We start from the raw sequence: 18600 nt of genomic DNA, 5'->3' as shown, positions 1-18600 counted from the left end.
TTTGTTTTGTTTTATTTTGGTTTTGTTTTTGTTTTTTTTAGTAAGCCCTTTTCAAAACTAGGAAGAAGAGGCAAAGAGGCAGAGGAAGGTGGTACTGCCCTTTTTTTTTTTTGATAATGATCTCTTACTTCCTATTGAGAAAACAGTTCCACAGAGACTCTTAGGAACAGATAATTCGAATGTTTTTGCCTTTAGAAACTTTAGAATATCAGATAGATCTGTAAAAGATAATACTTATTTATGTATTACTGTTTTAAAAAATTATTCAAGCGAAGAGTTAAGTATTTTATTTTTGAGGAACTAAGATTTGTCAAATGCTGTAGCAGGAAGTCAGGCCAACAGGCAACCACAAAAAAGCATGTGGTTTGCTCTGAAATTCTGTGACAACATGGATGTTCACCGTGATGGAGCAGGCTTTCCCAGTACCATTTAGATTTCAGACAAACGCAAACTTAGGGACAATGCCAGTTCTAGGGAGTTGAAAGAATGAGAAAGTATAGCACCTGAGGCTGCATTCATTCTTCTGAGGCTCTTCTGATCAGCAGATCAGCTCAGTCCCTCCTGTTTGTAAAGCTTCAACATTAGGTCCGGTGGGGCCGCCTACTAGGAACTTTGCCCAGGAACCCTTAAGTCATTTCTCCCTTCCTCCCTTTCTTTTATTCTCTATATGTTAGTGGTTACTCTCTCTGAGATAAAACCCCCATATTTCTTGATTGACCTGAGTAAGGTAGCAGTGTTCCTTTCCTCCTCCATAAGATACTTTATGAAAGCTCTTTCCAGTTGGCAAATCAAGATTTTGCCACTTTTGAGAGGCTACGCAAGAGCTGTGTTCCAAACAGGGTGTACAAATGTTTGTAAGTTAAGAAGAGATATTTTGAAGAGCCTGCTCTGTGCTAAGTACTCTATGGAATACAAAGAAACACTGGGCCAAGTTCTGGTCCTCTGATTGGACAGGCCAGGAAAATCTAGCTGACAATACGAGGTATATAGAACATATTCCAAAACAGGAAGTAGTTGACAGTGATTGCCTCGCAGAGGCCGTAAATACTACAGGCATTTTGGGAAGGGAGAGAAAGCGTGGTGATATGTACCTTAAGAGACTGTTCGTCAGTTTCTTCATTAATATTCATTTTGTGCAGTTTTTTCCCTGCTGTCCTTGTCATTGGCATGTTTCCTAGAGATAAAGGAACTGTCAGTTTTGAGAGTTAATGAAGCCAAGTTGGTTTTAGCATCTTCATTTATGCAACATTATTTAGCCCTGATAACAATCTATCCAGTTAAAGCTGGTAGCTCTTATGTGGCAATTATGTTATTTCAATGGGATGTTTGACTTTTCTTTGAAATTCATTGTTTTGTATTTCTCTTCAGGCTTGAGACCCCCAATTTTTTCTTTATAATTGTTTTTTTTTTTCTTATTTCAACGTACGTGTGATTTCTTGGAAAAATGAAAATAAAAAGAAGAAAGTAAAATCACTTTTCTCTTTGGAGAAATAATCATTGTTAAATACTACGTAATATACCTATTCTTCCATATGTCTTTTTGGAGTTTCGCTATGCTTACTATTATGTGATCTGCACTGTCTGTGTGTGTGTGTGTGTGTGTGTGTGTGTGTGTAAACAGATAACTTTTCATGTTATCAAGTATTTTGTAATGTTTTCCATGGATTCATGTCTTTTTCATTACGTGAATATATCATTATTAACTAAATTCCTTAGTGTTAGACATTTAGATGGTATCTAAATTTTCACTTTTATAAACAATACTGTGATGGTAACTTTCTTTTTGCATATCAAATTCTTAGGATGAATTGTGGACTTAGAAATGCTGGGTTAAAGAACCCACACATTTTTTTTTCCACTTTAGTTATTTACCGCGCTCCAGAAAATCGATGCTATTTTACATTCTTATCAGGGGGATGTCCGTTTTAACCATAAATAGGAATAATTGATCTTTCGAGCAGAGGAATTAATTTTCATGTATTTAACGAAGTGAATTAATAGAGATGTTCGAAGGCTCTTCCACTTATTTGTGTTGTCTCTCTCTCCAGCCCTCATGTAGTCAAATATTACGGCAGTTATTTTAAGAACACAGACTTGTGGATCGTAATGGAGTACTGCGGGGCTGGTTCAGTGTCTGATATCATTCGATTGCGAAATAAAACGGTAGGTTTACCTTCTAGAATAATACCACTGAGCTGGTCTCTTACGCCATTTTCTTTTCTCTGCCCCTTTTCCATGTGCACTCTTCTACTGTCATATCTAGAGAGATGACTGTCCAATTTCCCCCTTCGCATGGTTCTTTTCCCTCCTCTGCTTCTCGATGTCTCTTAAATGTGGCAGTTTTGCCACCACCCCAAACCAGTGATATTTACATGCTTTGCATATTTTTTATCGGGGAAAAAAAATGACTCTTCAATCTTGGTTTGGATTTGGTTTTCTTCTCCTACGCATAATGTTCACAGATTAACTTCCTCTACACCCTATTAATCAGAGAATACTCTCTGTGAAAGATTATTAGCTGTTAACTGTGATTACATGACAGTCACCAGCCACATATAGTCATTGAAGACTTGAAATGTGGCTTGTCTGAATTGAGTGTGCTGTAAGTATTAAAAACACTCCAAATATTGAAGAATTAGTACAAAAAAAAGAATGTAAAAAAATCTTAAATTTTTATATTGAATCCATGTTGGAATGGTAATATTTTGGACAAATATGGTTAAGTAAAATATATTATCAAAATTAATTTTGCTTGATTATTTTTTCTTTTTTAAATGTAGCTACTAGAAAATTAAAAGTTGCATTTGTGGCTTACATATATTTCTTTTGGGCGGTTAGCTGATTAGAATAAGGAGTCTGTGAGCTGGTATTGAGCTTTGTTCTCTTTGGCAGCAGAAGATACCCCAAACTCTAGCTTGCTACCCTGCCATTAGTGTTTGCTTGGACTTTAGTGAAGCTCTATCATTTATTAGCGCCATGACCTTTGTCGCAAATTACTTAATTTGTCTGTGCTTTGGCTTCATTACTTATAAAATGGTGATGATAATAATAGTACCTACCTCATTTGATTGTTGTAGGATTAAATGAGATTACAAAAGTAGTGCCTGGTATAGATTAAATGCTTAGTAATTGTTAGCTGTTTTTAATGTTATTAGAATAGTGCCTGGCTCTTAATAGATGCTTATTAAATATTTGTCAATTGATTGATAGTGTTGTAGTTGTTAAACCATGTGCATTCTTACATGCTTTATATTATTGATTTTCATGACACTCTTAAAGACAAGTGATATCCCTACTTTATAGATTGAGAAACTGACCCTAAGAGAAGTTCAATAACTTGCTTAAGTCACACAGTTAGAAACCAGAGCCAAGAGTAAAGGCTGGGTCTTTATATTCCCAAATCCCATATTTTTCGCACCACTGTATGCGCCCTTCTAAATGTAAGTTGTCTGTCATAAGGGGAACTAAGTGAGAATTCGTTGGTCGATTGAGTTTGTTTACGACTGGGACTGAGCAGATATTCCTCGTCAGTCTCCAGCATGCTTTTATTTCTTCATAATCATTCAACAAATGTTTTTTTAGGACCCTGCTATTTGTCAGGTGCCTTTCTTGGAATACAGTGATAAACAGATCTAAGACATCTGTAAGTGTATGGCAGACATTACCTAAATAGGTATACAAATACTGTGTGATCGGATGGTGAGCATGCTGCATTATCAGTAAGGTAGAATAAAGGGGTAGAGAATGATCTGGGAATGGAGGGAGCTAGGAAAGACCCCTCTGATTTTCTGATGAGGTAAGATTTGGGCAGAGACAGTGAAGTAAGGAAATTATACAGACATCTAGATGAAGAGCATGATAGGCAGGTGAAAAGGCCCAGAAGCGGGAGTGTACTTAGCGTGTTCAGGGGACATCAAGGAAGCCTACGTGGCTGAAACAGGATGAGCAAGATAGAAAACGGTAGAAGGTGAAGGTAGCTGGAAACTAGGTCATGTAAGATCTTGGTGAGGACTGGCTTTTAATTTTGAGTGACTTAGGAAGCCATTGGGGCTTTGAGAGATCTGGCTTACATTTTAAAAGGTCCCTCATGGCTTCTGCTTGGAAAATATGTTGTAGAGGCTCAAGGGCTGAAGCAATGAGACCAGTTGGGAAATTATTCAGATAGTTCAAGCAGGACATGATGCTGGCTTGGACCACGTAATTACAGAGGATATGATTAGAAGCATTTTGAAGATGGAGAAAAACCAAGGATGATCTCAAGGTTTTCAGCCAGAGCAACTGGAAGAATGAAATTGCCTTTCACTGAGAGAGAGAAGACTCCGGAGAGTCGAGTAGGTTAGGGCAGTAATAAGGAGATGGGTAATGTGCTAGTAGAAATAAAGAATTTGAGTTTGAGATGTTATTTATTGGAGATGTTGTATAGGAATCTGATGTTTGGGGAGAGATCTGGGCTGGAAATACAACTTTGGGAGTGGTCAGTATAGTGATGGTATTAGAAGCTGTCAAGTGCTGTTTACAGGTTGAATAAGATCTTATATTCTAGGAAAGGAGTTTGGATCTAATTTTTTTTCTTTTTTAAATGTGCTAATGTAAACTAATAGAATTTTAACCTCTCTTTTGTTCAGTTAACAGAAGATGAAATAGCTACAATATTACAATCAACGCTTAAGGGACTGGAATATCTTCATTTTATGAGGAAAATACACCGAGATATCAAGGCAGGAAATATTTTGCTAAATACAGAAGGACATGCAAAGCTTGCAGATTTTGGGGTAGCGGGTCAACTTACAGTAAGTGAAAATGCTACTTGTACCGATAACTTTCAGCTTTGTTCTGATAGGGAATTCCTTTTATTTACTTATTTTTAAATTCTAATATTTTATTTAATTGTATTACTAAAAGAACGTATAGGATGCACCACTAGGTTACCAAAGAGCTAGTAGGTTATTTCAGATCCTTTTCTGAGGTTCGATTCCCATAGTTTAAGTTTGTTTAACTTTGATAATAATAAAATCTAAAACGAGAAATGATAGACTCGAAGTTTAAATTCTTTTGGGCTGTATCATCTTATTTATGAAAGGAAGAAAAATGAAATCCAAACTGCTTTCCTGAATGAGCCGTAACAGCATCTCCTTCAGCCTCCAGGTAGTAGTCGGCAGTTACTTTTCTGAAAACACTGTCCTCATTTGCTTCCGGGATACAGCCTCTTGATTCTACTTCTGCTTTACTGGTGCATAGCAATAAAAAAAAAAACATTTTAAAACAGGAAGTCTAGAATTATCTGATTTTATAAAATATATAAGTTTATGTGATATATATATAGAAACATAAAAACAGTTCTAGTTTGGTATATACAGAAATTTGCAATAAAATTATATATCAAACAGTTTCATCAGGTGGTAGAATATATATATTGTTTGGAGCTGGTATTATGTACATTTTTTTTTATATTAAATCTACCTGGAACATGTTAGTCTGTATCTGGATCTAATATTTTCCATTGATCTAGTTGGGTTAGTATCTACTCAATACTCTTAATTTTTAAAAAATTTTTAGTTATCCAAATATCTATTTTTAGTTATAATCCTTGAAAACAACTTTGACTACCACCATTTGAAAAATACTCCAGCAAATTTCAAGTTTCAGAGCAAAGGAAATGACTAAGCAGTAAGTTAGTTCCTGTGTTAATTTTTTCTATAAGACTAAGTGAGATCGATTTAAAAATATTACCTGCCATTTGCCCCTAATTGGCATAACCTAACTTAAGCCACAGGCATTTCAGAAGGAACAGTTTTTGTTATTATTGGTTGTTGTTTCATTATTTTCCTTTAACAACAGGCTATATTATATATAATTTTGCAAACTATTTTTTTTTTTGCTTCACAATATATCTTAAACATTTTTTTGAAGCCAGAAAAATGTATCTAGCTCTCTCTTTTGTTTTTAGAGTGATGTTTTATTGTATGAATATTTATTTTATTTAACAAACCCCCTTATGATGGTCATTTGGGTTGTTTCCTACTTTTATTTCACTCCTTTATTACAAATATTTCTGTAACACTTATGTGTATATCTTGGGGTGCCTATGCATAAGATACATTTCTAGAAATAGATTTATATCAAAGGATATGGACATTTGAATTTAATAAATATTGCCAAATGGCTTACTAAAAAGTTGTACTGATTTATATTCCAGTAACAGTGTATTTCAGTGCACAATTTTCTATGTTGTTATCAACAGTAGTTATTAATCTTTTTCATTTTTGTCAATCTTATTTTAGTGTTGTATTGATATTTTTTGTGTTTTAACAGCTGATTGAGAACCTTTTGTCTCTATATTATTCGAATTTCTTTTGCGACTTGCTTGATCATGCCTTGAATATGGTTTTTATACGTTTCGAGTGTGAGTCATCACTTATTGCTGGAAAAGTCTCTCTTTCTCAGTAGTTTTAATTCTCAGTGTCTATATCACTCCTCACTTTCTATTTAGGATACCATGGCCAAGCGAAATACAGTGATAGGAACACCATTTTGGATGGCTCCAGAAGTGATTCAGGAAATTGGGTACAACTGTGTGGCAGACATCTGGTCATTGGGAATAACTGCCATAGAAATGGCTGAAGGAAAGCCCCCATATGCTGATATCCATCCAATGAGGGTAAGGAAATGGACAGAAAACCACTGTAGTGGATAGTTACTGGTTAGTTAAATGACTTACTTGGTTAGGTACTAAATGATAAATGTTTTCATCGCATATTATTGATGTGTCAGTCTGGATTTCAGATGATAACACTTCCACTAGTTGTGGTGTCTAAATAATTCATGTGTGGTTTTCCCATCGCCATTCCAGAGGCTGTGTCTTCATATCCCTCTGGCAGGACATGTGCCACAGAAATGCTTGGTTTGACTTGTGCGATGTGTATAGTTTTTAGTTTAGGTGCTCACATTTTAACACAACATTAACCAGAACTGAATAGCATTCTCCTTTATACAAGTTAATGGGCTTTCCACTTTATCAGTCTCCACGATTCCTTGTTTACCAAGTATCAGCTGTCACTTATTACAGTGCTTTCTCTAATGTTTTTCTTAATAGTAGTATTAAGAGGAAGGCACACTATTTTCTGAACACAGCTCACTAATACCCAGCCTGGTGCATTTGTCTCTTTCCTGCCTGGCCCTTATGGGTATTTACATTTGTAAGTTTTGGTTCATAGAGCCCCAGACTCTTTTCATCTGGTGGCTGGCTCTATACTCTCTAACTTCCATCTGCTTCTAGAATGTTAAGGGCCCATAGATTCATTCTCTACCGAAATGCCCTCAGCGTTAACACACTAAGGGGTTTCCAGGCTTTGCCCACCCCTAGGACCCCTCATCACAGTTCTAAGGCCTCAACCCTGCCTCCCTCTGGGAATTTGTAGTCGTCTCCATACCTCCCAACCCCAGCTTTTTCTCTTCTCTGATTAATTAGTTCTATTGAATAACTTAACAGTTATTTTTCTTTAAATATTCATGTGTTCAAAGATAAGCCCTTCTCTTTTGGAGGGAGCAGAAGTGGGGAAGGGTGGGAAGATTTACTGGTCGTTTTTAAAGAATATAATTTTGATTTAAAGAGTATCATTTGAGCTGTTCATTGCAAAGAATTTTTTTTTTTAACTGTGGCTCTTTTATTGGAAACCAACTAACTAACTAATTAAATAAATAAAATTTAATAGGTAAGAGTTTTTTTTTTTTTTTTAACTACAATGTAGTAAACCATTTTTTTTTTTTTTTCAAGTATGTTGAATTGGCTTGGGTTGGAGGTTACTGAATCCCTTGGGATTTTGGGGCCATCTGGGTTTATGATCTTGCAGTCATATCTAGTGGTGGTGGGAACCTTTAGGAGGGAGGGGAATTTGAGAGCTGATGGGCTGAAGTTATCTTCAGGATATTGATGCTCTTACGTTTTGCCTGTTCATTTTGAAAGACAATGTACTGTGGTCAGAAAAAAAAGGCTTGATGGATATTATGAGGTTCAGGGGACAAGGATAAATGTGAAAGAGGGAGAAGGAGAGGGGAAGAAGAGGGAGGAGGAGGAGAAAGTTATTATATGAGGGTCTCTAATTGTCGTATTTATTTCTTTGAATACTTAGACTTTTGTTGGAATTTGGATGGGCTTATCGGTAGATAAGAGAAAAATCACTATCAAACTTCCACCGTATTTTTAGTCATATTTTTATTGGAGCATCACTTTTAATTTACCAAATCTTTTTTTTTTTTTTTTTTTAACTAGGCAATCTTCATGATTCCTACCAACCCTCCTCCCACATTTCGAAAGCCCGAACTGTGGTCAGATAACTTCATGGATTTTGTGAAGCAGTGTCTTGTAAAGAGCCCTGACCAGAGAGCCACAGCCACTCAACTCCTACAGGTATGAATCATCCTGAGATGCTGCCTCTCTCTGTTTTATTCCCACACCAACCAAAAGATGCTGTTAACCACCTACACAGAGATGGTAAAATGTATAAGACATTTTCTGCCTCTTGGGAGGTTTGAATCTTAACTGAGTAGGAAAGACGTAGAAAAGAATGTTAAATCACTGAATAAGACCATAATGCAAGAAAATGCAGGGCTCTATGAGATTAGAGAATAGAAATTTACATTTAGTGAGCACCTGCTGTGTGCTGGATGCTTTTCATGTGTTATATCATTTAATCATCATGTAGACCCTGTGATGAGGGATGGGTATTATTTCCTTTTTATAAGTGAGAAGATGGAGGCTGGGAGAGGTTAACTCGTTTTGAGACACTGCTAGTAAACAGCAGGGCTGAGATTAGAACCTAAGTCTTTTGGTTTCAGAGCAGGAACGCCGTCAATTCTATTCAGTTCTGACAAAGAACTAAGATTAATGGTAGGTGCTGTCGTAACTCAGGGTGGGAGGAGGCCACTTCGGACTGGAGATGCTAGGAATGCTTTCCTGGAGGAGGTGCGACCTCTGTGCCTGGGCCTTGCAGGATGGTGGGCTTTGGCAGGCAGTACGCTTAGTGGTTAGGAGCTGGGGTTCTGGAGTCAGACTGCCCAGGTTTGAATCCTGGCTCCCATTTACTAGCTTTATGACCTTAGGCAATTAACATAACCTCTCTGGTACTATAGTTTTCTTATTTATAAAATGGAGATAAAGTACCTGCCTCATATGTTGTGAAGATTAATCAATATGTAAACTTTGAACAATGCTTTACATGTATTAAAGAAATTATGATATGGATTTGACAAATATTTGCTGTTATTGGGCTAGGCCAATGGTTTTCAACCATTTCAGACCCAGTGCCCCTTTTTTATAACACACACACACACGCACACATCTTTTAACACTCTCATTACTCTTCTAGAATGAAACTCATAGATAATAAAATCTATGCCCATCATTTAAAAAGAATCAGTATAATATCTGTGATCTAATGGAGAAATAAAAAGACAATTTATAATAAAATAATATATCTGACAACATAGAAATACTCCAGCTTTACTCAACTTTTAGACACAATGAAGTAGTTAGACACCTGTACCTAGCATCATGAATTTAGATTTAAGAGCAGTAAGAAGAATAGAAACCATTCCATTCATGAAATAGGAAAACGAATGGGCGGACACTTACATAAAACTAATGTTATGTAATAACAGACCAGACTTATGTGCATATGATGAGGAGGGAGATGATCTTAAAGTTTTTTCCAAATGGAGAGAACAAGGAAATATGATATTCTTATAAACAGATCTTATTTCTAAGTGTAATGAGAAATTCTTTTCCCTCCTGGATAGGGGAACCGATGAAGTTTTATGGAAAATATTTCCCCTTTTTGCGATCCCACCATATATTGAGGCATACTTTCAATCTCTGCCTTTTGGTGGGTGCAGTAGAGATTGCAAAGAGAAACACTGGGGACAGTATCAGAATAAATGGAAAACAACAGGCACCCTCCCCCCCCCCCGAAAGAATTTCCAAATGTGACTTTTATAGCATAGGTTTCTTAAAATTGTGTCGCAGACATAAACAACAAGAATGTAAGATGGTATTAATATTAAAAACTTTAAGCCATTTTTATAAATGAAATTCAGCAATGTCCCTACGTTCCCAGTGTAACTTTGCTGATTAAATAGTGTTTGGGCGTACATCTATCGCGTATTTGTGATCAGTTTTAGTATTTCTGCAGTAACTCCACTTTTGCACCAAAATCCTTTTTACCTGATTATGTAGTTAGAAATTCTGTAGTACATTGAATAGAAAGAATAAGCAGGATGAGTAAATCATTCAGTGATTTCTAAACAGTGTCTTTATTCCATTTAAGCCTGTAGTCCAAAATCACCTCCCAAATTATTACACTTTTTGCTTCTCTTGAAAAAATTTCAGTATTGTTTATTAAAGCGTACGTGTAGACTGAGACCTTTGGAAAATGTGCAGAACGTGCCACAGTTCACGTTGTGTCTGGAATGTTCTCCACCGGCAGGACCGTAGTGTCCCAGCGACCCCCTCCCATGCTGTTCCTGTTCTTCAAACACTGTAGCAACCATAAGCTCCCAGCCTTACAAAACTCCTCTAGGGAGTGATCCCACCCCGATGAGAATCTCCAGATTTGGCAGAGAGAAATGGAGGAGACGTTCTAGCCAGGCTGAAAAAGATGGGCAAAGCTCGAAAGTGCATCTGCTCAGTCATAAAGTGAGTGCGGTTTAGCTGTTTCCGAAACGCAAAGAGAAAGATTAGATTCACTGGTTTCAACCAGTGTTATCAAGTTCCTCGCCAGGCACTGTTTGGGCAGTGGTGCCGTATAAACAAACTATCCCCAGCGTTTCCTACTTTTCTCGTTTAAGCACCCATTTGTCAAGAGTGCCAAAGGAGTGTCGATACTGCGGGACTTAATTAACGAAGCCATGGACGTGAAACTGAAACGCCAGGAGGCCCAGCAGCGGGAAGTGGACCAGGATGATGAAGAAAACTCAGTGAGTGGCCGGCCTGGCTTTGGGCCCAGGCGTTGATGCTCGTTATTTCAGGATTGCCAATCCAGGCAGGACGAGTAGATGTCGGTCAGCCTGGAGCTGGAGAATCTGCTTGTGTGACGGTCCTGTCCTGGACCAAGGCTTGCAAGAGGCTTGGGGCAGTTGTGCTTGCTCTTCTTGCAGTGCTTCCTACGACACTTTGAAATTTTATTTTGCCCCTGTGTCATTTATTCAGTTTAACTTTTTATTCAGGAAAGAGAATCCTCAGGTCTGAGACTTGGTTTTTCCAATGGCCTTTTTGGAGAATCTAGAATTCATACTAAATACATAGATTTTACACTTACAGACGTCCTCACAACCTTGAGATTCCAAGGGTGTCTTCTCAATTCCTTAGATCCATGTTGCAAACTCTGTTAAGAAAGAGGGGAGAGGGAGAGGGTCCTTTAAGTTAGGTATGCTACTCTTCCATGGGTAATTTTATAATCTTCTTTGGTTAAATAAGAGTCTCTCGGTTCTACAAGGTGGGTCTTTGGCCTGAGTAAGTAAGTGTCAGATCCAGAAATATTTGCATCAGGATGAGTAATAGTTACTCAGAAAACTCAAAATCTTTTGATCAAATTAGCCCTTATTTGAGATTTCGTCCTTTTACAGGAGGAGGATGAAATGGATTCTGGCACGATGGTTCGAGCAGCAGGTGATGAGATGGGCACTGTCCGAGTAGCCAGCACCATGAGTGATGGAGCCAATACCATGATTGAGCACGATGACACATTGCCGTCACAGCTGGGCACCATGGTGATCAATACAGAGGATGAGGAAGAGGAAGGGACTATGAAAAGTAAGGCTCTGATTAAATATAGTAACTTCTCAGACAGACCATACACATTCCAGAGAAAACAGATTCACCTGGTCCACACTGGCTCGGTCTTGAGGCGCTCTTCTGTTGCTGCAGCCAGAGGGACAGGCGCTGGAGGGTTGTGGTCAGAGCAGGGCTCGGGGAGGGAGAAGCCTCGCCTGTGGCATCAGAGGCAAGAAAGCATCAGCGATGAGCATGGACTCACTTTCGAACCTGAATGGCCAACCCCTGAGTGAGCGTTGTCATTTTTTCCTTCTTTTCCTTGATCGGTGGAAGGCAAGCACATGCATTGTTTCGATGCATAATTCAAAGTGTACTGAAATCCTCAGCTATTGACTATACATATCTTGAGTCTATTTTTATGCTACTCTGTATGTCTAACCCAGGTTTACCAATACTCAGTCAGTCTATTAGGGATAACCGAACAAACTTAAAGTCCTAGCAAATCCCTTCTAGTTTAAACCCATCTCTGCTTCTTTTCTTATCCTGCTGATCCATTTTTGTCTGTGACTGAGGCCTGACACCTGTGTTCAGCTCCTGTCTGTCACAGAGCGCCATTCTCTCCTCCCCTCTGTCTTCCTCTTACTCTGTGCATCACAGACCAGCTCACAGAGAAGAAATAGAGAGTACAAAATGGTAATCATTGAGTTGGGTAAGTACAATGTAGCCTAAACTTTGTATAGGTTTAAAGCATCAAGTCTCTGATTGTTTCATCATCTTTTTTTTTTTCCCCTTCCTTTTTTAAAATTTAAAGTTCTTTCTTTAAACCAAGAATTTGCAAACTATGGTCCACAGCCCAAATCTGGCTTACCACCTGGTTTGGGCAGTAAAGTTTCATTGGAACACAGCCATCTTCATTCATTTACATGTTGTCTAAGAACGCTTTTATTCTACAAAGGCAGAGCTGAGAAGTTGTGACTGAAACCACGTGGCTCCCAAAGCAAGGAATTTTTGCCATCTGGTTCTTTACAGGCAGAAAGAGTTCTCCAGTCCCTGCGCCAGACCCTCTGCTTTGTGATTGATTAATTTGTTTAATAAATTTTTCTTTAGCACTTATTGTATCCTGGGTACCTGATAGATGCTGAGAATACAGCAGGGAATGAAGACACAGTCCTCGCTCTGAAGAAACTCATTGTCTAGTGTGGGGGGCAGATCACTAATTACACTTCCGTGTGTGAAACAAGCTCCAAAGTAGAGGTAATCTAGGGTGTCGTCAAAGCAGAGCAGGAGAGTCTTTAATTTAGACTGGGGATTACTGAAAAAATTTCTGGAGGATAAAAGCAGGAAGGTTGGCAGGGAGTGGGTGGGTGGAGATGTTCCAGCAGAGGGAGCAGTGCTCACAAATTCCTAGAGGCAGGAGGAAGGCAATGAGTCCAGGGGATCTTGCAGCTGGTTTACTGTGGTGGTTGGAACAGGCTGTTCTAGGGCTATGCTACAGCTCCTAAACAGCCCTCTCTAATTTTCACCTTTCAGGTCTGTGTATTCATAATCAAGCCATGTTTTTGAAGGAGGAAGATTTTCTTTTTCTTTTTCTTTTTTTTTTTTTTTTTGTTTGTTTTAGGGCCAAGGCTCATCATCTGTGTTTAGTTTTTCTTTCTTTTTCTTCTTTTGTTTAAGTAGCCAGTATGATTTGTTACGAAGGTTTGTGTTGTGGTAACGAGCTGCTAACCTCTAGTTCTTTTCATTGACTCCGAGTGCCATATATTCTACTTGTTTTAAGGGCTTTAATAATGCAGATGATTATAATCACTGTGTAATATATCTAGGCTGATCCACTAACATGTGTTGTGCATGCACGTGTTATGGAAAATCTGCCTTTTTTTAAAGAATTAATTTTGTTCCAAATGTAATTTTCTTATTTCAAGTGCTAATTAATTCAGTGGATTGTTTGTTCAGTTTCTGAGCTTGGATGGTTTTAGCATGTCTAATGAGAAACGTGCATCATCTATTATAGTCATGATGAAAAAAAACATTTAAAAACCTCAATAATCACAGCTAAATGACATGAAATATACTCAGTTCATGAACGATTTGCTGCAGGTCTTATAATTCAGTTTTTGGGTCACAGGTTTGACAGCTTCGGCCCTCATTTTGAGATCTTTACCGCTTGTTATTTTAGGGATTTAAACTTTTCATTATGGAAAATCAAAACATATACATGATTGCATAGAATAATAATATCATAACCTCAATGGACCTATCACTCGGTTTCAAAAACTATTAATTCACTGCCCATCATATTTCATGCCCGAAAAGAAAATAGCTGAATTAACTTAAAGCAAATCTCAGACATCATATCATTTCTTCAGAATTGATTTTTAAACATTTAAAGGAGACTATTTGACTAAGCCTGGCTCAGATACTGTTGTGTTGGATAATTCACTTTCCTTGTATGGGCCTCAGTGCCCTAATCAGTAAAATTAAAAAAAATTATTAAGCTTATATATTTTTCTTGTTCTTTACAGCTCTAATAGTCCACACATTTATAAAAATCATTATAGCTAAATCATATAACAGAAATTAAATTTGTGAAAATAAGTAGGTTTTCATCTAGTGCCTTCTTTGAACTGTGAAATGTTTAATCCTTGAAAATTAAAATTATACCTGTTAACCTTTATAAACTTAATAAGACATAAATACCACTGTAATAATTTGCATTAGTTTTGTAGAGTGTAATTTTAGTTTCTAACTTCAAAGAAACTTTCACATGAAAATAGGAAGGCTTTTGCATTCATAATGTATGTCTAAGTTAGAAACTTTTCTGAACTATTTGATATATTTTTTGACAACTGACTATATAGATTTTTTAGAAATTTATTTCTTAGAAAAGTTAGATATTTGTCTCTATCATTTACTGTGTTAAAAATTATTATACCAACAGTATTATAGCAATATTAATGCAATATTAAAAAGAAATTCACCCCCTTATTCCCACAAAGAACTACTGTTCTTAATCATATGCCCATAAAGTTTATATACAGTAACAATTTGTTGAGATACTCTGTTTTCTGATTATTTTCCACTTATAAGCATATGCATTTTTCATGTTGCTGCACAGTCCTTTACTATATGGCACTTAACAGTGTTTTTAAATCATTTACCTGTTGCCAGGCATTTTGGTTGTTTCTCATTTTTCACCATTATAAATAACTCTGCCAGAAACTATCTTACATATAAAATGTTTTCTTTTTTAGTGTTCCCTAGGAAAAATTTTCAGAACTTTGAATAATTTAATATGTATTGCCATATTGTCTTTCAAAAGGTTTGTAGTACCAGTTTGCATCCTACTGTCTATTCTTATCTTACAAATTTTATTTGTTTATCTTTCTGAACATTATAAATGTTTTTATTTTAAGGTATCTTTTAGATTAATCTATTGAGTTCCTGGGTCTACTTTCTGCTGTTATGTGTCTGCTATTTCTCATGCTGTTAGATTTCTTCTTTTGTTTTGTAATTTTTGTTTGTGAGCTTGTCTTTAATAGGAAGTATCTTCTTCTGAGGCCTCTTGTGTTCCTTGGTTTGTATAGGCATCTTTGTTGGGGCCTTAAGGGGTAGTTCCCTCCACAGCAGTCTTTAGATTATTTCTCATTTCCCCAGTATACTTGCAGTCTAGCTAAGGGAATTGTATTTCTAGCAGTTGACTCTTTCCATCCCTTACAAGGGCGGAAGCCATTCCCAAGCCATGTTCTTGAGCTTGTGGGTAGAGTCCTGGCTCCCATCTTCATGCTGGGAATTGAGTTCTAGCTCCCCTTTTATAGGTGTGTCTTGGCTCCTGTCTTTATCTGAATTCCTGTTCCCACATCAGCTTTCAGACTAGTCTCTATGGTTTGGTTTTTCTCAATGGGCCAGTGCTGTGGCTTGCTTTCTTTTGCCATCTGCAGACTTCCCTGTCCTGGTTTTGAATACTACAGTGTTGTTTGTCTGTCTTTCTCTCTCTCTCTCTCTCTCTCTCTCTCTCTCTCTCTCTCTCTCTCTCTCTCTCTCATCTTGAATTTCTGTGTTTGGAGTAGGTGGGGGAGGCCTCTACTTCTACAGTACATTCAGTCATCTTGAGCAGTCTACAGTGATATTTCTGTACTCTGTCTATAAGGAAACAGGTTCGGAGAGCTATTTCCTCATGGTCACATGGCTAGGAAGTGGTAGAGCTGGGTAAGAGTTCCAGATTCTATGCTCCCTTCACTCTACTGGACTCCTTTGTTTTGAAAGCCTACCCTTAACATTGATATGCTATAGATCCATGGTATAAAACTTACCAAAATTCATAGTAAGACTGGCTCTGGCTTCTGATGAGATTCCAGAGATATCTTTTTTTGTTTGTTTTTCGAAACAGTTATTATATATAAATTATTTATTTATTATCCTCAGGGGGATAGACATTATAACTGTTGATAATAATCATTAATGATTAGGCACTTAATATATATCAGGTACTGTGCTTAATCCTTTATAAAAATTTCATGTATTTTAATCATTGCAGCTCTGCTGTGTGATAAATATAGCCACCCCCATTTTTCAGCAGCAGAGACTGATTTGCCAAGAGGTTAAGTTACGTACTTATGATTACATAGTGAATCATCAGAGAGCCAAGACTTGATGCCAAAGTTTGATTTTAAAGCTCATGCCCTTAATCAGAGCCTCTTAAGTTGCTGAGGGGCAAGACTAAGGCTCATGGTATAGGTCATATGTTTGCAAGGCTCAGCCTGCAGTAATATAACTCTCCTTGTTGGTTGTTTGAATAAGTAGATACTCTACATGATTCCCCAGGATTTTTAGAAGAAAGGGACAGGTGATTTCCAAAGATGGCCTGCCTCTGTTGACAGGCTAATGATGCTACGTCTGAGAGAGCATGTTTTGGTTGTGTGTATCTGAACCTACAGTAAAGAATCAGATTACAGTTGGAGGAAGGAGGTTTGAGTGGGGTGAGATTTGATCACTTCATAAGACACCTCTAGAACACCTGTAAGAACCATGGAGGTAAACCATGGCCCACATTGCTTTGGAAACCCATGTCTGGATAAAAATACCAGTTTGGGATTTTGGATGCCTTCTTGTGTCTACATAAATGGTTTTTTGTTATTGTCTTTTGTTTGTTTGTTTGTTTGTTTGTTTTTTACACAGGGAAGGCTGGGGGATAAGGCTAGAGAAGAACTTTGTTTGCCCGCAAGAATAGAAGGACATATTCCTAAAGTGACATGATAAGTTCTATGCCAAGGTTAGGATCATTACACTCCCTCTGGCCAGCAGAGGGAGCTCTGTATTAGGTTATGAGTTAAATTTGTGTTTATAAATCCCCTTTTTATGGTAGGCTTCTTTCTAGATCTAGATTATTTATTTATTTTAAAATCTATTTTAAGAAAACATAGCAACACTAGAGCAATGTTTTTATTTGCTTAAGTAGGAGATTAGATACCTCATGCTTGGTAAAGTTCAAAAAAGACCGGTTAGCTAAAACATCTCAAAATAGTTTAAACTTCTCCCTCTTCCCAGATTTTTTGGTAGACCTTAACTAGAATCGATGTGCTCTTTCTGCATACCATGCATATAGTTTTGAAACTACAATCAGCTAAAATGGCCCTAAGTAATTGAATAAATTTAAAAAATAAAACTTAAAATTCTTATGTAGAACTGACTTGGGGAAAGTTATTTTAAGTATCAAAATAAATATTAATAATGACTTTATAGCTTTTGTTGCCTAGCCTCTTTGTTTTTCATATAATTCATGTCGACGTTGACTACACAAGAGTCTAATGCTTTCTTTGGAAATAGCCTTTCTCTTTTTCTTTTTTCTTTTTTTTGTTTTTTTTTTGTTTTTTGTTGTTGTTACTGATTTACAGTAGTTCTTCATATATGGATACTAATTTTTTGTCAGTTATAAGCATTGTAAATATTTTCTCCTAAATTGTGACTTGTATTTTTAATTTTGCAGGTTTTTTTCTTAGAAAGTAACTTTCATTTTTGTAAAGTCAGTCATCTGAATTTTCTTATACAGTATGCTTTTTGTGTCTTTAAGATATTCTTTACTACCCAGATGTCTAAAAAGTAGTCTCATTTGTTTTTTCCTGAAAGTTATAAAGGGCTTTCTTTAATATTTCAAAAATTTGTTTTTGTTTATAATATAAGCTGTAGTCATCCAATTTGACTTTTCTATCTGTAAGACTTGCTTTCTCCTTCCTAGTCCATCTCTCTAAAACACATTTCCCTTTTCCATCTTATTTTTCTTTCAACACAGATTGCTGCTTGCAATGTGTATCATTATTCTTCCATATACATTTTAGCATCAGTGTATCAAATTTTGTAAAATACCTCTGGGATTTTGACTGAATTGCGTTGAGTACATTTTAGGCAGAATGGCCATCTTCATGATATTCTTCCTATTCACGAACATAGTTTATCTTTTTGTCTGTTCGGATTATTTCTTCCATCCCTAGATAACTTTATAATTTTATCCACAAAGATCTTCATCTTTTCGTTAAATTGATTTTTATGGATTATTTTGTTTTAATAGGTTTTCTGGATTTTTTTTTTTTTTTTTTTAATGAAGACAGTCTTATTGTCTGTGAGTTACAGTCTGAGTTTTTCCTTTTGATCTTGATGCTTTTATAGTTTTTGGTCTTACTCACCTCTAGTACAGTGTTGAATAATAGAGGTGATGGTGGGCATTCTTGTCTTAGTCCTCACCTTAAAGAAAATTCTTTTAATGTTTTGCTATCTAGTCTGATTTTGCAGTAGGACTTGGTATAGACTCATTGTCGGTTTAAAGATGCTTTTTTACCTCT

General features: G+C 36.8%; 1 protein-coding gene across 1 annotated transcript in view; it reads left to right on the top strand.

Moving 5' to 3' along the window:
* Window positions 1-18600, top strand: part of STK4 (serine/threonine kinase 4) — an 82270-nt gene that overhangs the window by 11301 nt on the left and 52369 nt on the right. Inside the window, exons 4-9 of the mRNA XM_016152398.2 lie at window positions 2049-2163; window positions 4626-4790; window positions 6491-6658; window positions 8270-8407; window positions 10843-10971; window positions 11620-11806. Coding sequence (XP_016007884.1) covers window positions 2049-2163; window positions 4626-4790; window positions 6491-6658; window positions 8270-8407; window positions 10843-10971; window positions 11620-11806 — 902 coding nt within the window. The remainder of the gene's footprint in view (window positions 1-2048; window positions 2164-4625; window positions 4791-6490; window positions 6659-8269; window positions 8408-10842; window positions 10972-11619; window positions 11807-18600) is intronic.

The sequence above is a fragment of the Rousettus aegyptiacus genome, unplaced genomic scaffold (assembly GCF_014176215.1).
Source record: "Rousettus aegyptiacus isolate mRouAeg1 unplaced genomic scaffold, mRouAeg1.p scaffold_m13_p_12, whole genome shotgun sequence".
NCBI classification, from domain to species: domain Eukaryota; kingdom Metazoa; phylum Chordata; class Mammalia; order Chiroptera; family Pteropodidae; genus Rousettus; species Rousettus aegyptiacus.
This window is presented reverse-complemented; position numbering and strand designations above follow the sequence as displayed.